This window comes from Parus major, chromosome 11 (assembly GCF_001522545.3).
Source record: "Parus major isolate Abel chromosome 11, Parus_major1.1, whole genome shotgun sequence".
NCBI lineage: Eukaryota > Metazoa > Chordata > Aves > Passeriformes > Paridae > Parus > Parus major.
Window position 1 is genome coordinate 7,289,661 of NC_031780.1, and position 27,743 is coordinate 7,317,403.

The following is a 27,743-nucleotide window of genomic DNA, read 5'->3' on the forward strand; positions in this document are numbered from 1 at the left end:
CCAGCGCAGGCCAGGCTGAACACCCGGCTTCTGGGCATCTCCCTGGGCACTGATCGGGCACGGCGATGCGCCCTGGGAAGAAGCCGCTGCCGCAGGGATGCGCAGGCGGGGAGGGGAGCAGGATGCTGCGGGAGCGGCTGTAAAACCTCCGCCGCCCCCAGAGGGAGGCAGGAGGGTCCTGCCGGGGGACAGGAGCAGCAGCGGTGGCTGTGGCCGCGCAGGGGTCCGAGCTCTGCTCTGCGGCTGCAGAATCCGAGTCCCAGAGGCGCTTTTGCAGGAGCCGCGTTAAGGAGGGAGGCGGCTGTGGGGAGTTACAGACACAGAGCCCGCGGTGGGCACCTAAAGGTCACCCCACACATTCTCTTGCCCTTCCTCCCCACTCTTCAGGAAGGGACCCTTTTGCCCCACAGGGAACCCACCCTGCCAGTCCAGCCTTGCCCAGCTAGGAAGGGAGATTAAAGCCGACCCCAATTGCAGACGGGTGGGGGAGCCCCAGGGACAGCCTGCAGAGAGCCCCGTGGGGCCTCTTCAAACACCTCACGCGCACTAATTGGCTTCATTAGAGCAGCCAGTGATGGCATCAGCCCCTCTTCTGCTGGGGCTAGGGACAGCACTAATGAGCCGGGAAAACTGCTCTGGCCGGCCCTGGAGGGGAGATGAGAGTCTGTACGCTCGGTGGGAGCGTGTGTGGTGTCGACTGAACAAGAGCACAAGCTTAATGATCCTGATTAATTGGAGCCCGCTGCTTTTAACCCATGTCTGGAGCTGTCACCGCACCGGTGCGCAGCCCCACGGAAACCACGGAGGAACCGCAGCCCCCCGAGGTGCACCGGCCCCGGGATGGACACACCCGCAGAAAGACATGTGGTGGTCCCTGGATCCCACAGAGAGGCACCATAAGCACCTCAGACCCTTCAGAGAGGTGCTCGGAGGCTGGACCCTACAGAGAGGGACCATGAGTCCCACGCCCGAGCCCCGCGAGCAGGAAGCCTTCGGGCACGTTTCCACCGCTGGTCCGTCCGATCCTTTCTGTCCCTTTTCAGCCTCCGTTAGCTCGGCCCATGGGGGGCGGAGCCCCCACCCACCCGGAAGGTCCCGACCAGGACCACGTGGGGCGGGACCACGTGTTGGCAGCGTCATGGCGTCGGCGCCCAAGAGGTTCAAGGTACTGGGAAGCCGGAGGCTGCCGGGGGACTGGGGACACACCGGTTCTTGGAACGGTGGCGCTGAAGGGAGCCGCGATCGGCCTCATGGCTCCTCCCCCTTCACACCATGTTTCCATCCACAGGCGGCGGTCGAGAGCGGCGCCCAGGGGAAGAGTAGTGCCGACCCCCTCTCCGGGTTCCTGGCATGGTGCGGGCGGGCCGGGGTGGAGCTGAACCCCAAGGTGAGGCACAGCGGCCCGGCCCGGGCATGTCCTAGGCCCACCCTGGTCTCTTCGCTCCACCCCTCACAGTTCCTTCTGGCCCCAGGTCCGCCTGAGCAAGGAGGGCGCAGTGGCGGGGTACGGGATGTTGGCTGCCGAGGAGCTGGAGGCGGGAGAGGTGCTGTTCACCATCCCTCGCACAGTGCTGCTGTCCCAGCACACCACCTCCATCCACGCACTCTTGCAAGAAGGTGAGTGTAAGCTTCTTGTGTCACTCGCGTCTGCTGTGCCTTTTAAAGGAATAAATGGGTCTGTGGTAAAGCCTCAGTTCCTGATTTGCACAGGATGCTGTAGGGCTGTTTTGACAGCAGGTAGGATAGGGGAGGGCTGGGCAGCCCCTCGCTTCCCTAACAGCTGTGCTGGACAGGGAGAAAAGTCCATCAGTTCAACATCTCCAACTTCTAAGTGACAGGCTCCTGTACTATGCTGCTTTCCTTGAAGCGCTGGTAAGAACAGTTCCTTGGTTTCTGAAGGCATGCAGAGCTTCAGGCTGAGGTGGGCAAGGCCGTGGGTCCTGGGAGAGCTCATCTCTAACTCCTGGTTCAGCTCAGGACAAACCCAAGACAAACCAGAATAAAAGCTCAATAATCCCTGGCTCCAGGCCAAAGACAGACACAGAGGCTTGTCATATCTGAAATGTGTAACAACTAAGGTTTTCTCCATCCTGTCTGGTTCTGTAGCCCAGGAGTCCCTGCAGAGCCAGTCTGGTTGGGTCCCTCTCCTGCTGGCCTTGCTACACGAGTACACAGCCAGCAACTCGCACTGGCAGCCGTATTTCTCCCTCTGGCAGGACTTCCGGAGCCTGGACCACCCCATGTTCTGGTAAGGTGGAAGCAAGGGGGCTTGGGGAGGCTCAGTCTTACAGCTGAAGGCAGGCACAGGCCAGGGGCTGCTGAGTATTGTCCTGGGAAGGGATGTGGTCCTGCTGGGTGACCCCAACCCTCTGTTCTAGCTCTGTGCTAGCACTGGCAGGAGCCCGAGGGGCTCCAGGATTTGCATTGCAGGGAGAGCTGGAGAACAAGGACCTGGAGAGCATAGGGAAGCTAAGATTTTTAAGGAGGAAGACCCTTTGTCCCTAGCACAGATGGAGAAGAATCTTTTTCTTGCAACAGGCCTCAGGAAGAGCGAACAAGGCTCCTGCAGGGCACAGGCATTCCTGAAGCTGTGGACAAGGATCTAGCTAACATCTACCAGGAGTACAACTCCATCATCCTGCCTTTTATGGAGACCCACCCTGACATCTTTGATCCAAAACTGCACACTCTGGAGTTGTATAAGGAGCTGGTGGCATTTGTCATGGCTTACAGGTGAGAAGTGAGGGCTTTGCTCCAGCAAGGAGCACAGACAAGTAAGTAGGAGTACAGGCTATGTCAGACGTTGCTGTTGCACAAATCTAAGTGTAAGATGAAGTTTGCCCTGTGCAGTTCTGTGTACCACTGGCTTATCTTAGCTTTCAGGAACCTTTGGAGGAGGAAGAAGAAGATGAGAAGGGGCCAAATCCTCCCATGATGGTGCCTGTAGCAGATATTTTGAATCATGTGGCCAACCACAACGCCAACCTGGAATACTCTCCTGTGAGTGCAAAGCTACTGCACCAGGCATTGTCACAGCTTGGTTCTGTTTTAGTAAGACCTTTGGGAATGGGGGGCACAGCAAGGTGGGGTCTCAGCACACAGCAGCAAGTCTGGCCTGGATCTCATTAATACAAAGCCCTGATGCATGTTTGGTATTCATCAGAAGAAGCTCGGGGTCATCTGGACTCTATGAAAACCCCTGTTGAGCAGTCGGCTCAGCACAGCTCAGATGCTTTCCTATCCCTGCTTGCAGCAGTGTTTGAGGATGGTTACAACGCAGCCTGTGGGGAAAGGACAGGAGATCTTCAACACCTACGGGCAGATGGCCAACTGGCAGCTGCTGCACATGTATGGCTTCGCAGAGCCCTACCCTGGCAACACCCACGACACTGCTGACATCCAGATGGTGACACTGCGCAGGGCAGCTCTGCAGCGTGAGTGGCACCCCAGGCCTCTGGGAAAGGATGGGGTAGGGTTCTCTATTAAACAGGGATGATGTGAAAAATAAGCCTGTTCCACAGCATTTCAGGGGGTGGGGCCAAGCCTTGTTTCTTTTGCCTCCTGTTTCCCTTTCTTCATTCACCCTCCCCCTCCTCCACTGCCATCCCAGCTGTGTTCACAGCTCTGTTGTCTTCAAAACAGGTGCCAAAAGTGAAGCGCAGCAGCAGCTGGTCTCAGAGCAGTGGGACTTCTTGTGCCAGCTGGAGATGGTAGGGGAGGAAGGCGCCTTTGTGCTTGGCTGGGATGAGGTGCTGACAGAGGAAGAGCTGTCTGTGACCCTCAAGGTAAGAATGGCTAGGTAGCAGAAGAGCTGCAAAAGGAGCACAGAGTACAGCTGGGCAAAGCAGCAGTGCAGAATGGCTCAGTGAAGGGGACAAGCACCTGAAGGCAGTTTGGCACTAACAGTCCTGTGTGAACAGTGGTAGAGGGTGTGGCTGCCAAGCTCCCAGGTGATGTTAAGTCATCTTCCTCTCCTGAAGTTGCCATCCATGTATACTCACATATTTGTCTTGAATGGCTCCATAGCCACTACTGTTCTAGAAAGCTGTCACAACTTTGTAGGTGACAGCTGAGATGTTTTAGAAGACTTACCAATACCCAGATTTGTTGTTTTAATGTTCTTCTAACCCACAATTACTTGCACTTAGGTATGTAAGCCAGTTTTAATCTTTTAGTGTAGCTGAGAAATACCTCACCTGCTCCACATGGCTCTTCTGTTCTACAGAGGAGAAAGCCTGATGTACTCACACTGCCAGTGACTTACCCCTTTGCCTGGGTCACTACAGGTGCTCTGCATGTCAGAAGAAGAATTCAAGGAGTATAAGGAGCAAGATGGCTGGGAAGACGACAGTGAGGAAGAGGAGAACTCTACTCTTTCAAATGAGGCCCTCTCCAGACTTAAAACCCCTTGCAAGAAGCTCCTTTATGACAGTGTGCTGTTGACCCTGGAGTCCTATGGGGCAGACCTGAAAGCAGAGCAGGACTTGCTAAATAACAAGGAGGCTTATGGGAAACTGAGTCGAAGGGAGCAGCAAGCGCTGCATGTGCGCTATGGACAGAAAAGGATCTTGCATCAGCTGCTAGAGCTGGTACAATAGAAACCTCAGTGTCCCTGGACAGGACCTGGCTGGGGCTGATCCTGAGGGAAAGGTCAGCCTCTGGCCATCTCTTTTGTAGCAGAGAGAATAGATGGCAAGCCTGACTAGGAGTCCATTTGGCCCTCGTACAGCAGACAGATTTTTAGCTACCTCTACATAAAGAAGTATATTCACAGTACAAAGGTGGTTTTGAGTGGCCTTATTGTACCATGAGAGCTCTGGAGCACAAATACCACCTTTTTCCAGAGGCCTTAAGAAACCCAGCCATCCTAATGGCTGTTTGAGGAAGGCAGACATACACTGCCAGAACACCAGAGGATTCCCTCATTCAGCATCAGAAATTTAAGGCAAGAACTGCTCCTTGTCTGGAGGGCAGAAATGCAACTGGTAGCTCTTATGTTGGAGAGATTCAGAGTATCTGCCAGGAAGACCTGCTGACAACACTAAACTCTTCATCTGTACATATTTTATGTTGAACATTTTCAAGAGTAAAAGCCCATCTAGCTGGTCTTCATGTAGGCTCAGTATAACAAATAATTCCTTTTATTTCCACAAGATATTTCTGCGTGGGCTTGAGACTACTCTGGAGGAGCACTGTCACAGTTCCACAGCTGCTGCAGGCTGAGAATTTCATACACACCCTCTCCTTGATGCAGTTCTAGCCTGAACTCACTTTGGTTTTGCATGACAAAAGGCAGATGGGTGACAGGCCAAGCTCTATTTAATAAAAGCAAGTTTTCTTACCTAGCCCATGCTTTCTACTTCAACAGGGTGTGAAGTCCCATCTAAGAGTAAGGGGATTGTTGCAGTTAAAGAGTATTGCAGAGAACCAGAACCCACAGTGTACTGGTGACAAAGCTCAGCTACAGCCCTGCCTGTAGTGTAGGGACAGGGTGGTTAACAGTACTGATGGGAGCTTGTTCTGGTTTCCCAGATGGGACAATAGTGAATTTGACCAGGATCTCACACAGCTGGCCTCTAACCTTCACAGAGATGTTGTTAAAATTGGTATTTTTGTATCCCATGTCTCTCCAAAAAAATCATATTGGAAAATGTACATGTCAGAGCATTACATATGACATATGGTATCTTGGTTAAAGTTTGGGGTTTGGGTTAAAACTTGTTTTTTTAGATATGCACAAACTTGGTGATGACCAAAGCCTATAAAAGGTTTGAACACTGTGTAACAAGACTTCGTTATACCTACTGTTTGTAATGTTTGCCTGCATGAACATTTAAAGTTGCACATCACTGGAGAAGGGCATTTTGAGAACTTCACTTCTAGACTGTATTTTTGGACCATGAGGAAAGCTTGGGGGGTGGGGGGTTTGCTTACTAAGAAGATGATTATGTGGTGGCTTCTGTATCTATTAGAGAATTGGGGAAAACAGCATCAGAATGGATCCTGCAATTAATGTTACTTTGTTGCCAGGAAGGAAAATGGGGAAAAGTACCACATGTTGATCTGTTCTTTGCATTGCAGAATAATGATAAGGCTTTGAAGGAATGGGATTGATGATAGCAGACTCATGTTTTAGCACCAGAGAAATAAAAAGAAAGTGTAATTAAGAGAATGAGGTAGACAAGGGAAAGGAAAGGGGGAAATAAATCAGAATAGGGATGGTAAATTTGGTTGATTGCTGTGACAGTTGAAGGGTAGGTAATGTAAGGGAATCAGCTTTCAACTGGTAAATTCTTATCTAGTAGGAAAAATTCAATGTACTTACTGTAAGCAGAAGGGGCACTGGAAACAAATGCCCACAGAACCCAGGGCATAGGTAATCCTCAAAGACTGGAGACTCCACAAGTAGAAAGACTGCTTACACTCAATTAGGATTTAGACTGAGAAGCAGCTGAGAGCTCCAAAGAATCCCCAACAGAACTCCTGGTCACAGTAAATTTGAGGAATGAAAAGGTTGAATATCTAATAGAGGTTCAACTTAGATATAAAGGAGTCTTCAGTAAACAAAGCACATGTAAAGCTGGAACCATAGGGAAAAAGGAAATAAGGCCATTATTCCAGCCACTCAAATTTGGAATTGTACAGAGTTTTATATTATTAGGAAGAGAATTAAGTAAATTAAATGCAAAAAAAAAACCAAACCTTTGAGAAAGGACAGATCCAAGAACATAAACCAGAAAAAAAGCCCTGAGGGCACAAGTCTTACTGTTACATGATCCAAAAGAGCTTGTTTACCAGAGAGGAAGAGATACCCAAAAAAATAGAAAATGGATGACCCCTCTCATGTAGGTGACTGTCACTCCTGCAAGATCACAAGAAGCAAAACTGGCAACAACCCAATTAAAACCAGGCTTACAGATGAGTAAGATGAAAAGAATACCCTGTTAAATTGGAAGCTAGAAAAGGACTAGAGCCAAACACTGAAAGATTTACTAGCTTTGAGTTGTTTCAGGAATGCCAGCGAGTTTAATACCCCAATTCTCCCAGTTAAGAAACCACACTCAGATGAGTATCAGCTAGTTCAAGATTTAAGAGCCATAAAGCTTGCACACAAGATGTGCATTAACCACATAAAAAGACACTGATCAGTGGTTTAGGGCATTAGACTTGAAAGATATTCCCTTAAAAGAGATCCTTTTGTATCCCACTGGATGCCAGAAGTCAAGAGCTGTTTGCATTTAAAGGGGAGAATCCTCAAACAGGGCTGTTAGTTAGGCTGGACTGTTTTCCCTCAGGGATTTAAGAACAGCCATACAATTTCTGGAAAACAATGTAAAACTGAGTGTTCTTGGGACTGGAATGGAAGGCACAGTAAAACATATAGTGAAGAAGAAATGAGAACTGTGTCCCAAGTTCCAACTTCAAAAGGCTCAGTTTCAGCACAGCTGCTGACCTAGCAAAGAAATGCCATGGAATTGTAGGACCTAGCAACATTCTGCTCCTTGACACAGAGGTGACTAATGCCTGGAACAGGAAGAGAGAATTCCCTCTGAGCTGCCACCCACTGGCACAGCTGGCTCAGCAATCCCTCAGAGCTGTTTTTTCCTTTATGCAGTGAATGCAAAGCCAGGTATGCAACCTCTTAAACCTGAGTAGGAAATCCTGACCTCCCTTGCACACCAAAGCAAGTCAACTAAAGCAGTCAGCTTTAACAAGCTGATAGGTAAAATAAAAGAAGTGAAGCTCTATTTCCTAGCATCTGCTAGGTTAAAGGACCTTGCAATATTATTAACAACACTGAAGCCTTACCCTTACAACAGTGAACCACAACCTTGGGCAGATTACTGTTGCAGGGAGATGACAGCAGGGTGGAAAGGCACTAGAAATGAAACTGATGGGCTGTCCACACTCTCTATACCTCCACTGCAGTCTCCTGTCTGAGAGGACAACTCAGACAGGAACAACAAGTTCAGCCCATGAACTTGTACCTAAGCCATTTCTGTTTGCATACAACTGTCCTTTCTGATGCACTTCAAAGCAAGATCCTGTGCAGTCATTACATCTGCCCACTGACCCTGTGCTAGAGAGCAAACCCAGCTGCTTTCAACAGGCAGTGCCCAAAACACACTGGAAAACTGCAGGCTTTGGGTGGGTGGAACAGGCTTTGGAAGACATCAACTGGCCAGGATAAATTGGAGAGAATAAGCACAGTGGCACGTGCTGCATGTCATGACTTTAATGTGTAACTACAGTATGCATACATACAAGAGTGGGAGAACTAAAGCCCAAGAACTAGAAAGGCTACAAAATACAACACGTGGACCAATACTTTACAAAACATTGAAAATCCTTACAAAATGGGCTGTATTGGTCCTTTGGGTTTTTTGTTTTAATTTTTTCTTTTTTTTCCTTTTTTTAGTTTTTTTTTTTACAAACTTATACTGTGTGGTCACAGGGGAGGGTGGAAAAAGTTCTAGATTTAACCCCTCATCTTCCAAAATTTACAACTGTCCAAAAAAAAAAAAAAAAAGAAAAAAAAAGAAGAAGGAGGAAAAAAAAAAAGAAGCTATAGGCCTGGTCTCTGGTTTATTTACTGGAAACAGCTGACCCTAACCCAAAAGGGCCTGTTTCTTCTTCAACAAAAAGGAGGCATTCTCTGACTGCCACTCCACTTGCTGTCTATCAGCATTCCATGAGGGTGAGGGGAAAGCAACACTGGACCTTAACCCCTCCCTCACCCCTCCTGTACTCCACAGAATTCCCATATTCCAAACATATCCACTTTTTTTTTAAAAAACAACTTAGTGATTTAAAGGTCCCCCATTCACATAAAGAAAAATAAGTTACTGGCTTTTCAATATTCTTTGGGAGTCTGGGAATGTCAGGACAAGGAGGTCTGCCCTAGACAAGTGCTTGGCATCAGTAGCTGCCCCTTTATTACAAGATGGACAGGCACCAGTTACCCACCTGCCTTTTACACAATTTGCACAAACCCAAAAGTCCAGACAAATGTTTCTGTTCCTTGTATTTACACTAGTTCAAATGATATTCACAGCATCTTCTGAAGTTTGGCCAAAAGTCAAAAAATTTGTTTCAAACTTTGGAACATGCCCACATAAGACTTTCACCCAGGGTCTGTTGTGTCTACCCAATCAAGGGGGCTGGGAAGGTCAGGAGGAGCCTTACAGAGTCTTCAGTCAGTTGATGAGACGGGACCTCCAGGCTGGCACTCTTACAATGCAGGATGCAGCTCATCTAACTGGCACCAGTCCCTTCCATAACTTGCTGGGCCTGCTTCTGCCCCATGCAGCACTGTGCAACTGACTGGAACAACCTGCACATAGAAGCAAAGCAATGGTAGGTGCATTTATGACAGCAAATGGATATGACAGCACCAAAAACCCAAGGTTCAACTGCTTCAGAGATATAATTTTAATGATTCTGTGGTTAAGTTATACTCACTTCTCAATTTCTGGAGCGCAGTGAACAAACTCATGGTTCCAGAACTTAAAGGCTGGATTTTTTATCAGCTCAATAAACGTAATAAGGAGACCCCAGGGATGAGGCCTATTTACAATCAGTCGTTCCAAGAGAACCCTGAAATCCAAAAGTAAGAACACTTAGAGCTCAAAGACAAAAAATATAGAAGGAAAGCAAAAAGCTGCATGTTGGCAAGCTAAACACCGTCCCTCTCACCTGGTGATCTGCTCCTGGATGGCCTCTGTGTTGGCCTCTGCAAACAGGTAGAGCATGGTGCAGCTGAAGTAGTGGGTGTGACTGTTGGGGTACCGCAGCTGGTTGGCGATGGCGTTCAGGAAGAGGTACCGGCCTGCAGGAGAGAACACTGAGTACACACGGCTTCCCTTGCACACAAAGGGGAATAAAGAAGCAACCAGTAGTGCTTGAGACTAATGTTTGGGAGCCTTATGGAGGTACTCAACACAAAACCAACTGAAGATATGTAGAAGCTGTATTAACCCAGGCTGATGGAGAAGTAAGAATTCCTCTTCATTGAAGGCACTTTTAATTCCCTCAAATACTTTGAACTTTTGGTTAGAACATTGCTCTATAGCCAGTTTAATATTCTAATGTAGCATTCATTTCTGTGAATTCTCTATCAGCTACATGAAATCACAGAATCATCAAGGTTGGAAGAGACTTTTAAGACCATCAAGTCAAACCATCAACGCAGCACTACCCCTGTAACCCCATAACCACTAAATCACCCAGCAACAGATCCAGGTGCCTCTCAAACACCTCCAGGGATGGCAACGCCACCACCTCCCTGGGCAGCCTGTTCCAGTATCAGACTACCCTAACAGTGAAAAAACCTTTTCTGGTATCTAATCTAAAGGCCATTTCCTCTTGTTCTCTCACTGCACACATGGTAGAAGACCCCAACTTCACTATAACAACCCTCCAGAGCTCGGGTTCCCCTGAGCCTCCTCTTTTCAACACTAAACAGACCCAGCTCCCTCAGCCATTTCTTACAGGACATGTTTTCTAGACCTTTCACAAGCCTTGCTGCCCTTCACTGGACACATTCTAGCACCTCGATGTCCTCTTTAAAGTGAGGGCCCACATGCTGTAAATGTGACACTGCATGAACTAGCAATGTTTCCAGCTCACCTTCAGTATCCAGGTCTACTGCCAAATTCTGGAAGATGTCCATGTGAGCTGAGTGGGTAATGGTGCTCATGGAGGGTGTGCTGCCTTTGTTATGAATGTGTGCAATAGCTTGAGTACCTACATAGAGCACCAGTGCATTGATCAGCTGGATGTTGTATCGGTTGCCAGGTTCATTTGATACCTAATAGCAAAGATATGAAAAGCATTAACAGTCTAAATAATTCCTTCAGCACTCAAAGGTACAGCATGAACAACAACAGCATCCAAGAATCTTACTGATTATCCAGAAGACAACACACTGGGACAGCCACAAATTCAATTTGGCATTTAGCCTTTTCTAATACACATATATTAGAAAACATATATTATAGCACATGTATATATATGTGTATTTATATTCAAAAACATCAGCAAAGTTGTTAACACAACAGATTTGTTTTTACACTCTGCCTAAAGGAAAACATCAGATAAGGCAATGTGAATTCACCAGCCAGATGCTGGCTGAAACATCCCCCTCGTTGAATGTTTCTGTCTAAGCAATTATCTGAGGAAGTCCAAATTCAGAATGAAGACTGCTGCAAGCCAAGCCATGAGATGTCTGAAATGAGGTTTTAGCCATGGTTCTGAACTGGGCTTTAGCTAAATTAACCTTTTTTTTACCCTTGAAGTATTGGCATGAAGATCCTTATATTTCTGTAACAATTAATCTATTTGGAGTCAAAAGTTAATCAGATTCAACACATCCTATCAAGGAGTGGCAGAAGAATTCTGTGCATTTTCACAGGCTTCTCTACTGCCTGGAACACAGGTTGGCCAACACACCAACAAAATTTCTGCAGGAAAGGATGGTGGCTGAACCAGTGAGATCATTTCTGCCACATTATTTAAACTGAGCACCCACAGAAATCTCAAAAACCTCAAACTTACTTGTAGGTTGCTTCGCAAGTCAGACAAAAAGGTGACTGGAGAACGGGTTTTGAGATAGGAATCCAAGTCTTTCTTGAACTGAGGTGGCATCACCCCAGTGAAATTTGTGAGTATTCGTGGAGCAATATTAATCTCACTTAACATGTCCACCTGTTGACAGAAAGCCCAGTCAACTAAACAATCAGCAATGGAACAAACTGAAAAGCAGATCTATAAGCAATATTACATCAACTACTGCTGCTGATCACTTTTCCTTCCACCAACAGAATGGCAAGATCTGACTTTTGCAGATTTTAGAAGAAAGTTGATATCTAACATGCAAACTTATTACATGATGTCTTGAAGAACTGAGAGGGTAAAACAATTCAGGGGTGAAGACCATAGGAAAGTTCAGTCACTGCCTTTGGGGTCTCCCCATCTACACTCCAGACATTCTGGTAGTTTCAAAAAGCACAAACATCCACACAAGTCAAGAACAGCCTTCTTCAGTGACAGTGAGCACTGCAGCTTTGCTCCCATCACACTGCACAGCTCAGGCAGAGAAGAGCAACGGGACAGTGCTTGGGCAGCATGAGAAAGTTTCCTTCTAATCATTCCCAGATTAGTGGCCTAGCAGATACCCAATGATTTAATTAGATAATACTAACCTGGGTAGAGTATTTTGAGCATTAAAGTTTCCTATTATCAAACTCCTTTAAAGTAAGTTCTACCTTTAGGTTGGGGGTGAAAGGATCTGGAAGCCTCATGTTCCGTGGGAAGGCACTCAGGATCAGATTCCTTAGCTGAATACAGTTAGGTGGGATCACATCACAGAACCCATAGTGGTAGTCACAAAGAAATTCTGGGAAATCATGCAACAAGACTAGCAACACACGCAGAGTGCCCTGTGAAATAAACATTAAATATAAGAAATGTCTAACTGTTGAAACTGTCCAAAACCTTGCAGAGCCATCATTCTATGTCACATGGCTAATATTACCAAAGGGAATCTGGGAGGGCAGCCTGCTTCTCCCCATAATTTAAATTCAACTCTCAGATCTAAGTTAGAAGAAAACAGCTAGTTCTATTTTGCTGCCAGAATATCTCTGCTTTCAGACAACTTTGATTGGAAGCATCTATTAGTTGACATTTTTTTACCTTGTAAAGAATTTGCATAGGTTTGGTGAGTTCCACATTTCTAAGGAAAGGAGCCAAGTACTTGAACAGATCAATCAATAACTGGGCATACATAGGCCAACCCTGTCAAGAAAAGAACAGCAGGTGAAAAACATGCAATGAAGACCAGTTACCCTAATTTCAAAACTATAATTAGATTGATCTTTATATAAACCTGGATGGAAGAGCTAGCAACTGCCAACTCATCCACTGAATGCAGCACGGCTCATTTCAAGGGCTTCACCTGCACACCATTGTGCCATGGGTGTTTCCAGAACCCTCAACATGCCATATTGAGCTGACAATATTTAGCCTAGAAGGAAGGCTACAACTCTTCTACACATTGGCAAAGGCATGCTCATCAAATTCAATTTACCCTGTGTTCCATAGTTATTGACACAGACTCTGCTCCATGCAGTTAAGTTACTGTGAATATGGAAGACAACAAAAACAGAACAGCCATGCTACTAGTGCACTTCCAGAAATGTGAAACAGCACCACACCAGATAAACATCTGGGTGAGCTTTTTAATTCAGAAAAGATAAACTGCAGCCACACCTTCTGCTGTGGTGTATGTGCCAGCATTCTTGCAATAAATATCCGATGGGAGATCAGTTCCAGCCAGGCATAAACAAAACCTGGAGCTTTTGTAGGCCTCAGGATGTGAAATGTGTTACTGAAAGAAAAGTTAGAGCAGGTTAGAAGTGCACAGCAATAAGACTGCTTTCCATAACATTGAGGGAAAAACACAGGAAAAAGCAAAGGCATTTGAGCATCTTGGGTTTTACCAGTCTTCTTCCCTAAGAGAAGCAAGTGATCAGTCCACAGTAGAACCAGTTACTCCAAAGGTGATTAAGCCACCACAAAGAACAGTCAGATAGCCTTTAAGTGAAAACCCTTGATCCTACCAAGAAAGAGAGATTTGTGGCCAATCTCAAATACATACCAGAAAGCTGTGAGTGTTTGGAAGTTGATGGTCTCCAGCACATGCTCAGGAGCATTCAATTCCAATAGCAACATGATGAAAATGCGATGGTAAGGAAGTTGCTGAAACTCACTCTGCCGAACATCATGGTCTTGCAGAAGAACTCCCACCACAATACCCAGAACCTAAAGAGATTAAGACATGTGGAGACAGCAAGAATTACTCTGCAAGTCAGATTACAGATAATACTTTAACCAACAGTAAAAAACCCAGCAGATTCTAACAAGAACCAAAAATCCTAGTTATTGGAAGTGTTGCATAAATGAATATTACAATTCATTTCAGCAATTCCCAACAATTATGCTTTGCTCTCCCTGTCTCTTGGACCACAGTCACAATGACTGACTGGGCAGTAACTGAAGGTTTTAACTACCTAAGACCATCCAGCCATAAACCAAGTAGTGTAAGAGAGAAGGAAAGACCCTCACAACATGAAGGTAAACACTCAGGAATCAACAATCTTAAAACAACAGCTGCTGACTTTTTAATTTCAAGGCACAAAGATGAATTTCAGATTGGTTTGAGATGTAATCTTTGTGAACAAGAAAGCCACTTGGTATCTTGGTGGTTCACTCAAAAGTTTGCCAGTGACCAACCCATCTAAGTTCACATCAGACACTTTAGCAGCAGCCCACATTAAGGTCTGCACCTCAGGTTTATCAAAGATACAGCGGACAACACACTTTAAATGTGATGAGGACAAGAAGGATTCCCAACCTTATTCAGGAGGTTGATCTTTGTGACTGTGTTGGTTGCCTCCCCAGAGTGTTTCACCAGCAGTGCAATGAGTCGCACAAAGGCATCCAGGTTGTGGTAGCACTTGGCTCGAATCATTGTGGGGTTGGCTGCAGGATTGTGCTGTTGCTCGGCCAGGGCTCGATAGCTGATCTCAACACACATTTCGGTGCAAAGACGGAAAAAACGGGTGATCAGGTCATCTGTTTTCAGGATCCCCTGCTGGTGCATCTAACCAGGAAAGGAAAAGACATCAGCACCGTAACCACAGACAGTTCATTTTACAATTTATTACAAACACACCCTTTACAAAGCACCCACTCTGCCTGACACGGCTAATTTCTGCCATACTCTCCTGAGAGATTAATGTTTTCAAGGCAATTTGAGGGTGATAACGCAATTTTAGCACACACATTTATTCTCAAATACAATCTTTTGAATCCCAAATCTTTCTAACCATCAGCATAGCTGAGAAACCTGTTTCAGCATCAGTGCTGCCACCAGCATTCAGCCTTGCATGAAGAACATGAGGAGTACAAGCTCTGGGAAGGGCAGACTCCAGCTCCTAGCTCAGCAATCACCACTACTTTGCAGCCCCATTCTGTGGAAGCAAACTGCATTTGGAAAGTGAATTTTCCTTACATGACCATTACATGCAGAGAAAGATTGGGTGGGCTTTTTTGCTTTGCATGGGAGAGTTGTTCTAATAATATACATATAAAAAACTTGTGAGTTTTGAATAAAGCATGTTATTTCTGAGCTCCTACTGGACATAAAGCTATAAAAACAGCACAACTAGTAACTTGGAGACAATGTGGAGAACTTCTAGGACTTCTGGAGAAACTTTTTTTCTAAAAAGCCCAAAGAATTTATGTATCTGCCTTCAAAGTTCTGTGCTTCTCCATGTCCTACCGACTTGTGTGAAGGAAGCAACACTTCGGCAGTCATTTGAGTTCAGTAATAGAATCTTACTTAATGTAGTTATTACAAAATATTCATTTAAAACTCATTACTAAAGCCTGTAAGGAAACAATTGTAAATAAACACTGCACTTCAATATATTTAAATTGCTGTTTCAAAACTGATCAAATATGTACAAGAGGTAATCAAACAAGTGTGATAAAGAAGTGGGACAAAAGTGTACTAAGTGTTGTGAGCACTCTACTGAAGTGTGCTTTAGAAGCATGATTTAAAGTAAAAAAAGTGAGGTCACAGAAATAGGTCAAATCCTTCTTTAACATGTATGCTTAACACAATGTCTATTAAAAACATTCAAAAAGTTCTATGCAAGAACTAGACCAGAAGTCAGACCAACAGAAAGCTGCCTGTAACCAGTACACAAGGACACTAAAATCAAATGAAAAACAACAGTGCATCAGTCACAATCTTCATGCATACTCTGAAGTCTGAGCTTCTTTTCATTAGTAGCTGCAAAGTCTGCAGCATATCTGTGGCGGTGTCACAAATTTAAAAAGAACACAATACAAAAAGAGCATGTCAGGGGCTTTCTTGCAGCTGCAGTCAAGGAGCTGCATGCAAGGAGCAGAGTTTTAGGGAGATGCCTGCAAACACATGAGTTTGTTACCACACATGCTGGGCTACTGAGGGGATCTCCCTCCTAGAAGGCAAATGGTATGTGATGTTCACCACACCTGTTAAGGTGCTTCAGAGTGGCACCTTGGACATTGTTTAAATTTAGGCACCACTTCAGCTAATGAAGCCTCCAGATTTTCTTTATTAATGATTTCATTTTGAAAAAGGATTCCCTTGCCCACATGACCTGAAACAATTTACCTGAATTTCTACTGGTGACATCCTCCTGTAGGCTGTCAGAGCTTTTATAGTTACCCATAAGGAACAACACCAGTCAAGGCTCATTACAGAGCATGACAGAATTATTTCCAAAAACTATTTCAGCTCAAGTTTTTGTTCCACCAAACTTATCTCAGAACTCACGGTGTGACAGCCTGTTGCTACAGTATCTGAAGAACATAATTTGGTGGAGGACAGGGGCTTCATCAAAAACAGAATTTTGACAGTAAATTGCCATACACCAGGAAGTTTCAAAAGGATTCCTAATACAGGTTATAACACTGCTATAAAATGGAGGGCATCACACCCTACTTATGTTGAATAAAAAGCACCTTTCTTTCCAAAAGCTCTACCTGTCCAACAAACGCAGAGAATGCTTTGGTACTGTCACGGCCTGCTGCAGCTGAATGGTAGAGGTTCACCCACTCCCTCAGCAGGTATTCTGCCTTCTCCCTCAGGCCTGGTGGGTCATCATACTCAGAAGCTTGGGAAATTCCTGAATGCATCATGAAATTAGGACCTCCATGAGCACGGTCAATCATTGCTTCATAGTTTGATCGGACCACTTCCATCAGCTGGGGTAATCTAAGGTGACAGACCAGAGAAAGAGCTAGGTTAGAATTCCTCCTCCCCCAAAAGGTGCAGGAACTGGAAGCTCAGTCAAATAGTTGAAAGAATGCAAATTATTTCTTATACTAAAACTTTCTATCTTTCAGTCCTCACTGGAATAGCAGAAATAAGTCATGAAAGCAGATACACTTATGATGAAAGAAGGAACACTGAAACCACATAAGCTTTGAAGTTCCACTCCAATTTGTACAGCGGAGTGGTGCAACAAAACACCACAGGGACTAGAAGCAGCTTCTCTTCTGCAGACTTCAGGAGCCTTAAAATGCTCCCAGACAGGGAGATACCAGTACTGAACGGCCTGACTGGGGCACTGGATTTGGCTGCAGTGAAAGTCAAGCCATACAGTGAAGACAGTCTATCCATGCCAGCTGCAGATGAAAGGACTTTGGTTTTGGGACATCATATTAACACCCTATTAGTGCTGGTAATGGCGGCCACTGCCACCAGCCAGCAGCTGGTTGCTCTCACAGCTATTCAAAGTTCTCCAAGTTCTAATCCATCTCCTTTCAAACCCAGCAACAACTGCTTCCACTTACAAACAGGAGGCCTTCAAGTCCCACAGGTATTTCCAGGTGCTGAGGCAACATTTGCTACCCAAATGGTTTGGGCAGTTTGCTGGTGGATACCATAAGCCATATGAGACTGATGGAGAATTGCTCTGTAAGCTCTAAATAGAAATGATTGTCCAATTGGATTGTTTGTGATTAACAAATTAACACATATATATATATATATATATATAGATAGATATAGATATATATATATATATATGATTTAAACAGGCAACAATATTGCATAAATTTGAGATAAAGCAGGAATTCAAACAAGTTTCTCACAGTTCCACAGGATTTTCGAGCATAGTGCATCGAGAGATTTTCTTGCTTAAGCATTCAGTTTCACATCCTGCTGCAGCTGCCTCTATTTTGACTAGGATGAGAACACTTACACTAGAGTGACAGTTGAAACTAAGAAAGGACTGCAGCCTTAGGGGAAATTTAAAGCTATATGACTGAATTATATGAGTTATTGCCTATATAATATGTAAAACATAAATGAGCACAAAAAGGTAATATATTGCACAATACTATGGTCTCACCCTTCCGGGGCGTTTCCTCTGGAATGAGCATTAATTCTCATGAGTGTCTCAATAGTGTGAAACAGATCTGCTTCTGTTACATGGGCAACACTTCTCTCATCCACCAACAAGATCTTTACCAACTGCATGGCAAATGCCACAGCCATGTAGTTCAAGCCATTCTCCATGGACTGTCAATGTGAAAAAGACAAAGATCAACCACAGATCTTACAGTGGACTGAGTGCATCCCTCCTCCTTTCAAAGTGCAGGGTCTCTTTACCTGAGCCAAGTGAAGGTCATACTGCTGCATGTTTACAAGGTGATTGCGGATCAGCAGCTCCACAGCTTCCACGTTGTATTTGTACTCGTCTCTGCATTCAATCAGGCACCTGAAGAATTGGACTTCTTGTAGAAAGTGTATTTCAACAACACAGTTTAAGTGAAACAACTCAAATCTACTACTTCATAAACAGTGACATTCACTGTGATTCATTATCCAGCTACAAAAGAAGCCTCTTCTAGAACATTCTCTAAGGTAATGTTTAAGTTCAGAACAGTCAGACTCAAGCATCTATTGCCCTGCACAACTGGTTACAAGAGCTCTTCAAGAGCTTCAGTTTATTCAACATAAGAAGCTTCTCTTCCAAAGATGAACTGGCAGGTCTGCCTAGCTGAAGCTTCTGCTACAGGCATATGCCATGTCACATTGTTTGTGACAGCATACAGAGATACTCTCTGCAAAATGAGGGGGAAAAAAAAAAGCCCAGACCATGCTCTAATGCTTAATTCCATTAAAGATTCCGATCATATTCTGGGATGAATCAGCATTATCAGAAGAACTAGTTAATTTTGACAAAAATAGCTGTGTTTTTTGTCTGTCCAAATTGCAGCAAAATATTAACAGGCAGGGAATTCAGAGTAACACAGGAACTCCCAAAAGATAGTCAAAGCTACATCAGTGTTCTTATTGTCTTGTAACTGACCTAGTGATTTGTTTGTTACACCACGGAGATCCATAGGCACGACCGTCCTGCAGAGCCTTCAGCACCAGCAGGTGACACTCACGGTAGCGGAGCAGGAGGTCAGCGTCAGCCCCACTGGTGGCATCCAGCAAGCCCTCTACAGCCTAGAACACATGCAACCTGTTAGCAGAGGAAAAAACAAGTCCTCTTCCAAATCTTCTGCACGTTACATCAGCAAGAGTTATCACCAGAAGACATGAAAAAAACATCAATTTAGTAATTGTGCTGACATTTTGGTAAGACGGTGAGATTTTACCAGCCACTATGGTATCTATACATGCACTGTACACAGCTATGATACCAAACAAACCTACAGGTCTCTCTATGCCCAACTAGCTTTGTATGTGCACCAAATACTGTAACAGACTGTGTTAGTTTGTGATGCAGCTTCCTTAAGTCAATACCACCTCAAGCAATTCTGCTTATGCATGGAAAACTACCTTGGAAAATATTTACAGAACCTGCCAGAGGTAAATGAGCAGCTTCCTTACTGTGTTAGTCTGCAGCAAATGGAGGACGATCTTTACACAGGCAACACAATTTATTTGGTCAAGTCCTAGTCAGGATTGGATCCTTTAATAGGTAAAAGCACTAGGAGATGAAGAGTCTCCCTCCAGCTTTCGGTTACTTTTGTTTTGGCGCTGTTCTTGGATCCTCACGCAAACAGCTCCGTATCCTCACACTATTCTCAAGTGCATTTTTCTCTCTGTCTGTCACTTGTTCTACACTACTACATAGGCACTGATGCCAGCTCAGCTCAGAGCTCACTGCAACACTTCCCACTGGTACAGCCTACAAATTCTGGCTGGGATGGAGTTAATTTGCTTTATAGCAGCCCATATCATGCTGTGCTTTGGATCTGTGCTGGAACAGTGTTGACAACACACCACAGTTTTGCCAGTTGCCGAGCAGCACTAGCACAGGATCAAGGCTTTTTCTTTCCCACTTTGCCTCCCTCACCAGTGGGTAGGCTGGGGATGGACAAGAGGCTGGGAAGCAACACAGCCAGGACAGCTGACCCAGACTGAATAAAGAAATGTCCTATACCATACAACATCATGTTTAGCAATAAAAGCTCAGGGAAAGGAGGATGAAAAAGGATTGGAGGATGAAAATGGTTTTGATGTTTGCCTTTCCATGGAAATGTGACACATGCTGAAGCCCTGCTTTGCAAGGGGTAGCTGGACATCTCCCTGCTGATGGACAGTAGAGATTTTAGTTACATTTGTGCACATAGCCTTTACCTTCCCTATTCAATTATCATAATCTGAACAAACGTCATCTAGTCTTCTCTGTGTTTTCTGTGTCCTGCAGAAAAGCAGAAAGAGGAAGCAGCTGGGATGGATGTTGGGCAGCTGGCCAGGGTCAACCCACCATGCAGTCATTTATCAGTTACTGCAAAATACTATGCTCAGTACTATCTATCTACAAGGGCAGTTCAAACACCCTTTTAGCCTCCAAATAATCCTGAAATCAGACCACTCTGGACTGCAACAGATCTCTACTTGCTATATCTGAACAAAATTAAGTCCCACAATTCTGAACACCTGCTTCTTCCAAAGCAGTGTTGACACCATGTCTACAATACCCTAAGTGAATACAATGGCTTCCTCCCAATCTTATTTATTGGATTTCCAAAGACAGCAGCTCAGTACTGTCCACCGAGCAAGCTCCACAAGATGCATGAAGAAACAAGGTCGCCAGCAACACAATCCATGAGCTGGGTGAGTAAAAAACTAAGCCAGTTGTTACAGAGATAAGTTGTATACACTCACCTTCTGCAGTAGTCCAAGTGCAGCAATAGCATCCCGGGAGTTCCGAGCCACTACCACCGCCTCCAAGAGGCTTCGCAACGCTTGGACTTGAGGATTCATGGCCAGGGTGTGTGGAATGGACTGCAGGTGCTGCTCCAGTTCTGTCATACATTTGTCATAAATTTGTGCTACATCATCTGTAGCCCAAGCTTGCTGCTTAAGAGAAAGTGAAAATCAATGATTTTTGCAAGGACTGCATTTGTGACACTCAAATACTGACTGACTGGCTCTCCTTCAGAAATTATAGCATCCAGAATTTAGACTTCTATAGTACTGTGGTTTACATACATATGAGCAAATTAAGCTGTGAAAAAATCCAGCACATAATTCTATCAGTCAGAATCACAGAGTGGTTTGGGTTGGAAGGACCTTAAAGACTATCTTGTTCCAACTGCCCTGCCATGGGCAGGGACATCTTCCACTAGAGCAGGTTGCTTAAAGCCACTTCAGAGACAGGCTTCTTCAGATAATCTCTTCCAGTGCCTCACCACCCTCACAGGGAAGAAGTTCCTCCTAACATCTAATCTAAACCTGTCCTCTTACAGTTTGAAGCCAATCCCCCTTGTTCTGTCAATAAAGCCTTATGTATGCATAAAAAACGATGTTAATTATTTTAAAATTCAGGCTTGCCATCCATGACCTTCCCGCAAAAGTAATCTGAGATTTGAATAAAATGCTTCACTGCAACTAAAACTACATGTAGTAACCCTAACCTGCAGAATTTGTCCCAATTTGGGTTACAAATCCCTAAGACTGGATGGAAGTTTTATGTTGCGATTACTTTGTCTTTAGAACAAATGCATTTTTTCCAATCACTGTCCCCAAGCAATACATTTGACCCTTATGAATCCTTTGAGCAAAAACACAAGCTCTGCAACAGTCTCTAAAAATGCTATAGTACTCTCAAGCTGATTAATTCAGAAACCTCTACCTTCATAGGCTGAGCCAAGAATCCTGTAGGCTGAGTTAAGTCATTGGTGGGCAAGAAGCCAGGGACATTTCGTGCAAACTCTTCATAAACAGCCAGCTGTTTTGGGTCCACACCTCCAACCTTTGCAGTGGAAACAACAGGCATTTAATTCATTGATAAGCACTGAGCCAGTACAAAATGAGGGCAGCTTGTGTAATAGGCAGCTACTCTTAAACAGAGAGGCCTAGACATCAAGTAGGCTTCAGCTGCTCTGCACTGAGGTCCTATCTCTCCTGCCACACCTCCTAACAGGGGGATTTTGCTTTAAAAGTGAAACTCACATCCCCAGAAACAGAAATAACAGAATATTGAGAAATGCTCTGTGGAAAGCATATGGTACATCTTTTAAAGGAAGCAAATAAGAAGGAGACAAAAGAAAATAAAATATAAAGACAACAAAGCAGACGAGCCATCTTTCAATGAGAGGAAATGCAGAGAATAGAGACTCAAGGAATTCAGAAAATGATATAAACACTCATTCTGGAATAACATATTTATGTGTTTCCATACTAATCAACATAACAGCAGCTGCGCTGTTAGGCTAGACTATAACAATATATGATTACTCAGCTGATGCTGTGCCATCCACTTTTCCTTATCAGGAGGGAGACAGGAGCAGCATCTGACCAGAGCTCACCTTTAACCTGATCTGTTCTGGCATCCGCTCAGCCTGGTACGTTAACACAACAGGATCGCAGTAGCGACGCCCCTCTTGCCTAGCATGCTTTCTGAGCTCAAATTCCTGGGAAAAACACAAACACCACACTGCATTTCAGACACCCATCTGGATGTGTATGAGCACACAGAATATTTCTAAAAGACAGAGTCCCATACTTACAGTTGCGAGCCTCTTGTCCATCTCAGGGCCTGCCTTTTCCACAGCTGTCTTCTGGATAAAGCAGCAGGCAAGCTCACAGTTATCCTGTGCTAACTGGGCAGCTGCTTGCTCCATCATGTCCCTCTGCTGTGGGGAGGCTGCCTATTGAAAATCACAATAATCAGTGAAGGATGCAAAATTTCCCTGTATATTACTAACCTTAAAATCTGCACCGCTGCTTATACAGAACATCAGCAATAAAAAAGAATGCTCTTAGGACCACAGTCCCTTCCCATAGAATATACAATATTAAATTTAATTTTGCATAGCTTTGAATAAAACATGTAGGCAAGACGACAGTGAAGACTTTCAACAAGGAACAAAACAGCAGGAGTTCTCCATCTTCTCCACCTACCCATCTCCAGGGCACAGAAATAAAGGCCTGCTTTAGACAGACAGAGTGATGCTAATTCAGGGAAGGCTTTGCATCACAGTAGAAGTTTTCCTACTTCCTAGGTTACAACTGGAAGATATAAAGGTGCAGCACTAACAGTGCAAAACAGCAGTCCTAAGCCTTCTTCAGTGGGTTCCTTTTCTGATAAGGAATCAGATTTTCTTCCTCCCTTCTCAGTCTGCTTTATGAGACCTCTAAACCGATGCACTTATTTTCCAGGGTGAAGAGCAGCAGTTTCCACTAGAAATGGAATGCATCTATAAAGGCAGCCTGTCCCATCTATTTGGACTTCCTTGTTGGCTAAGAGCTCTTTCATTAATTCCTAAAAATTACACTATTTCTGTTAAACCACTTCATTAAAATAAACCAGGTAAGAATTTTGAGATGACTCATACAGAGCCTTTTCTGCAACAAAATGTTTTCTACACTTATCCCTTAAAAAGCTTCCTTGGATTAAAACTGGACTTGTACCAATGTCATATGTCTTCAGGGATTAAAAAAACTGATTAATTTCTAATTGCTGAAAGTATAGCTGTGTCTTGATCTTTCCAAGATCCTTACACTCTTATGCCTGTTGTTGACACTGATGGCAAGAATTCCGTGTGGTACCTGCAGTTGTGGTCAGCAGTTCACAGGCTGTTCCATACAGTTTAGCTCAAACTTTTTTCATTAAGAGAGCTGATAATAGCCTCTAGAAAACTCAATTAATTCACAAGCTGTTCAGAAGTCTAAATTACCTATCTGCACAAGTAAATAAAATCTGCCTGAAGCATGCATGCTGAAACAATCCAAGATATCACCAAAATCAATTCAGACCTCCCCACTTCCGCTTTTCTGCCTCAAACCCTGCAGAAAGTTCAAGCCTCCAAGGCTTCTATCATGTGATTAAACTGAAGAGAACAACTGAGGCGAAATAAAAAGATAGTCAGGAAGTTCATATGCCATTTAGAAAGATCTACCATCTCAGTTTAAGTGTTTGACCTGGAATCACAACACACTTTTTCCCACTGTAATTCCACAAGAGTCATGAAACTTTTACCCAGTGAATTCATCCCCATGGTAGTTAAGCTGCAGAATTAATTAACAAGTCTGTACTGTGGAGAACTGATTTACTAATGCTGGACGCCTACAGTCCCGTAAATTGACTTCAAATGATGGGGCTCCTACCCTCAGAGCAGTAGCAAAGCTATTTTTCAAGTTGGTAGCTATGCTCATCAGCAAAGGTTCCCTGCAGGTAATCATGGCCATCCCAGCAGTCAGGTTCCGCATCATGTGGTGAGCAGCCACACGCATCCGTGACTCCTCCGAATCCAGGGCGAAGTCCTTCCTGACTATCTGCTCACAGGTTGTCATGGCAATCTTGATGGATCTGTCAACCACTGGGTGCACAAGGTCTTGCACCGCGCGCTCGATCGCCTGCCGCACACACTGCTTCAGCTGCGGGTGGGCTTGGAACAGCGGAATCTGCAGGGGATTAGGAAAGGTGAGAGAATAAAGTGCACTGGAATCCCACCTACCCTAGACACATTTTCTGAACGACTTACAAGTGCACTGTCATAGCTTGTGCAGTACTCCCCATGAAGCTATTATAGTATTTGGTAAATCTGAAACTGGGACAAATGATTGTTTTTCTAACCAAGTTGCAGCTGAGTAACAACGCAAAAATTGATTTCAGAGGTGAGCTGCTGACTGGATAAAAGAAGCACAGAGGCCCCTTTTTTACTTAAGTCCTGACAGTTCCCACCAGCTGAGATCTGCATCAACCCTGGCTGTAAGAATTCTTTTAGCAAACTAAATCACCTCTAAAACTTACCGTTGGATTTAAGGTAATGTGTGGAGCCAGCCCTCCTAAAGAATAGACGTTGATGTCATGATAACTGTACTGGGGCTGTGGAGGAACCGTGGCTGTACATGTGGTGCTGGTAGCTGGAGTTGTAGAAGCAGCTGGAGAACATAAGTAGGTTTGTATTGAGACACTAGTGAAAAGCAACTGCTTATAAAACAGGTATATCATTCTTATTTAAACCAGGAAACAACCAAGAAACAAAAGCTTTGCAATTTGGTCATGAAGCCTCCTAAACTTACCAAGCAACTTTCATTCTCCAGTTGCCTAATGATTAGTTCCAAAGTAGCTTCAGTACATTTTAAGAGAGCTGTTTATTATGATGGTTTTAGCACTCGCTGTATTGTTAATAGAGGGGACTCTAAGGGATAGCAAAACCTGTCTTAGTTTAACAGTGCAGTTCTGGATTCTGTGAGATGTACTTACTAGTTGTTGTGATGGGTGGCAGCTCTTCTGGCTGCTTCACATCCTTCTTTGGAGCAGACAACTGCTCATCCAGATTTTTCAGACGATCCTTATCTTTCAGGAGACTTCCAGGTTTCAGCTCATTAATGTCTAGTGCAAGATTCTTGCAAAGCACCTCAATTTCAAACTTCAGATTCAACTGCAAAACAGCTCTAGTTTAGGTCATGCCACAAGGAAAATACCAAAAACATCTACACAGCCACTTGACTCCCAAGCTCCCCATTCTAATCCCACCCCTTTCAGAGACTAATAACAGCTGAGGATTAGACAACTGTTTTGATGCCAACCTCATGGAGAAGAGTTTCATCCAAGTTCTACCAAATTAAGCAATGCCCAAGCAATCTCCCCATGCTAAAGCAGTGAGAAGGACTGCTTAGTCCTTCACAACATCCTTCTTGACTAATATGTCAATAAAACCTTACACTCAGAAGGTACAGAAAAAAATCCAGAAATTTACTTTTAGATCATGTTCCTGATGCAGCTCAGCTAAAACATTCATAATGGCCATTGTCCATGGGTTTGGAGGCCTGAAGACCTACAAGAGAAAGAAGAGAGCAGTATTACAGAATCATCTAGTTAATTTATAATTGACTCGAAATGTTTAAACACAAGCAGCTATGTGTGCATAGAGCCATGGAAACCTTTGTACACCTGTGGTTAGAGCTGAATTTAGTATTTTAGTAATAATTATTTCAGTAATTCAGTATAACTGGAAATACATTAGGAACCTAAGTGAAAAACTGGAAACACAATGACCTAGTCATTCTTGAAAGATCAGTTTACATCAAGCAGAACTTACAGGCTGATCAGGATCAAAGTGGGTGGGAGAAATAAAATACATCCTAGAACCTTTTCAATGGCATCCTTCCATTTCTCAACAGAGTTCTGTTTAGGGATACCACATTACATATCAGCTAACACCATCTATTTATGCTGCAAAAATGCATGGTCATGTACTTTCCCTCCAAACAAAACTCCTTCACTTTATGCTTTTACATCCCTTTACATCCCTTTTCTTTCTCTCCACAGAATTCAATCAGTTTTCATTTTGTGACAAAAGCTGGTTACTTCCTGCAATGTTTTGCCATTTGAGCAATAACTCTGTCTCTGCAAAGACACTTACCACACTCCTGACACTGGATTCTAAGACTTTGGCAACAAATGGCACTACATAAAGCAATTCCTGTTGTCCCTTAACATAAGCTTCCAGTAGTAGTGACTTCACATCCAAATCCTGAAAAACAAGTGAAGTGGGAATGAGGGTGGAGAAAACAGCAAACACACTGCACAGTTCCACTAATACACTGCTTCCTTTTCAGATACAGGCACGGCTGAGTCAAAATAGCCTTTGAATTTTACAGACTGCTAAGCAGCAGTCTGTAAACTCTTTGAACAAAGATTTACACAGCTACATTCTTACATGGATTAAGAAGCTTTTGCCAAAACAAATTTAGCTACTTAGTTACTTCTGATATAAAAAAGCCATTTAGAAGCGTTAAATAACCAGTTCTGGAGTCATACTTTGTACTTGGCAAGTAAAAGAGGCACCAGAAAGGTGCTAAGATTTCCCAAATAGCCTATGTTACAGCATAAGAACATACTGATTCATGCCAAGGAAATCTGTAAACATATAAGCTCACCGTGTGCAAGATGGGCTTATTTTTAGCCATTGTTATCATTCCCAGCCAGTGACCAAGGTTCTTCAACAAGGAACGGTCTGAGAAGTTGGCTGCAGCTTTATCTGATGTCAATAGCACCTAACAAAGAAAAAAAAAAAGCATCTTGAGCAAGAAGCAGAAGATAACCAGACTCCAAACCAAATCCAACAGCTGATGTATAAAGGCAAAGTTTTGGAACGTTAAGTTCTGAGCTTCAGTCACATTACAGAGATACTTGAACAGCTTTCACTTCAACACCCTGCAAATCTGCACTGTAATGACTACAAAATTCCTTTCTTTAAAAGGATCAATAAAAGAGGATTACACTTTCCCACACCTCACCATTTACTCTGTTGAGATTGTTACAACTACTCCCATAGCTGAGTTTAACTTGTGCTTCCTCTTAATGCTGCACCACAGACTTGAAGGCTACAGTTTAACCTTCCAGGGAAACCATGTCATGTCAAAACCTAAATCATGTCATAAATCATAAAACAAGTATTCTGCTGTTAGCTCTGTTCCTGAACTTCAGAGGGGCAGCAGCTGTACAGAGCAAGGTCAGCTGTGCTCTCAAGATTCAGGAGATGATTTTGCACTACAGCGTAACCCGTGGTGGTGAGGACATTCCACCAACAGGTTTAAAAATAGTGCTTTCTTGTCAAGCTGTTTTTCATCTGGTCATCACTTCTGGGCTACTGCTTCCTCCTCCTGTCCACATTATCTTAGCCCTCCAATAAGTTTTTTGTCTTTT

At 44.1% G+C, this 27,743-nt stretch overlaps 2 protein-coding genes and 1 non-coding gene across 14 annotated transcripts in view; 1 reads left to right on the plus strand and 2 right to left on the minus strand.

Annotated features, from left to right (window-relative positions):
* The first annotated feature begins 1,101 nt into the window (after positions 1–1,101).
* On the plus strand, positions 1,102–5,790 carry SETD6 (SET domain containing 6, protein lysine methyltransferase). Of its 2 annotated transcripts, none has more exons than XM_015639940.3 (9): positions 1,102–1,165; positions 1,289–1,387; positions 1,473–1,617; positions 2,107–2,248; positions 2,539–2,733; positions 2,877–3,000; positions 3,254–3,434; positions 3,643–3,785; positions 4,287–5,790. In XM_015639940.3, the coding sequence occupies exons 1-9, from the start codon at positions 1,139–1,141 to the stop codon at positions 4,596–4,598; spliced, it is 1,368 nt and encodes a 455-aa protein (XP_015495426.2). In that variant the 5' UTR covers positions 1,102–1,138; the 3' UTR covers positions 4,599–5,790. The 2 variants fall into 2 exon arrangements, with proteins under 2 accessions (XP_015495426.2, XP_015495427.2); XM_015639941.3 differs by having other exon boundaries at positions 3,257–3,434.
* Positions 5,791–8,221: 2,431 nt separating this feature from the next.
* CNOT1 (CCR4-NOT transcription complex subunit 1) overlaps positions 8,222–27,743 on the minus strand; it is a 54,936-nt gene continuing 35,414 nt past the window's right edge. For 5 of the 11 annotated variants that reach the window (XM_033517141.1, XM_019008004.2, XM_019008002.2 and 2 more), the window contains 24 exons: positions 26,975–27,091; positions 26,458–26,568; positions 25,792–25,869; positions 25,296–25,473; positions 24,840–24,970; positions 24,194–24,490; positions 22,594–22,734; positions 22,393–22,497; positions 21,717–21,836; positions 20,747–20,941; positions 18,933–19,075; positions 18,230–18,338; positions 17,970–18,139; positions 16,576–16,828; positions 14,414–14,662; positions 13,658–13,821; positions 13,270–13,387; positions 12,694–12,795; positions 12,267–12,440; positions 11,557–11,706; positions 10,630–10,810; positions 9,697–9,829; positions 9,463–9,597; positions 8,222–9,334 (listed from right to left, as the gene is read on the minus strand). In XM_033517141.1, the coding sequence (XP_033373032.1) occupies positions 9,256–9,334; positions 9,463–9,597; positions 9,697–9,829; positions 10,630–10,810; positions 11,557–11,706; positions 12,267–12,440; positions 12,694–12,795; positions 13,270–13,387; positions 13,658–13,821; positions 14,414–14,662; positions 16,576–16,828; positions 17,970–18,139; positions 18,230–18,338; positions 18,933–19,075; positions 20,747–20,941; positions 21,717–21,836; positions 22,393–22,497; positions 22,594–22,734; positions 24,194–24,490; positions 24,840–24,970; positions 25,296–25,473; positions 25,792–25,869; positions 26,458–26,568; positions 26,975–27,091 (3,633 nt within the window). In that variant the 3' untranslated portion in view covers positions 8,222–9,255. The remainder of the gene's footprint in view (positions 9,335–9,462; positions 9,598–9,696; positions 9,830–10,629; positions 10,811–11,556; positions 11,707–12,266; positions 12,441–12,693; positions 12,796–13,269; positions 13,388–13,657; positions 13,822–14,413; positions 14,663–16,575; positions 16,829–17,969; positions 18,140–18,229; positions 18,339–18,932; positions 19,076–20,746; positions 20,942–21,716; positions 21,837–22,392; positions 22,498–22,593; positions 22,735–24,193; positions 24,491–24,839; positions 24,971–25,295; positions 25,474–25,791; positions 25,870–26,457; positions 26,569–26,974; positions 27,092–27,743) is intronic. The other 6 variants (XM_015639932.3, XM_015639936.3, XM_019008005.2 and 3 more) reach the window with 3 other exon arrangements.
* On the minus strand, positions 27,506–27,644 carry LOC117245024. The gene has a single exon (XR_004499157.1). It is a non-coding gene; the product is annotated as a small nucleolar RNA SNORA46 (small nucleolar RNA).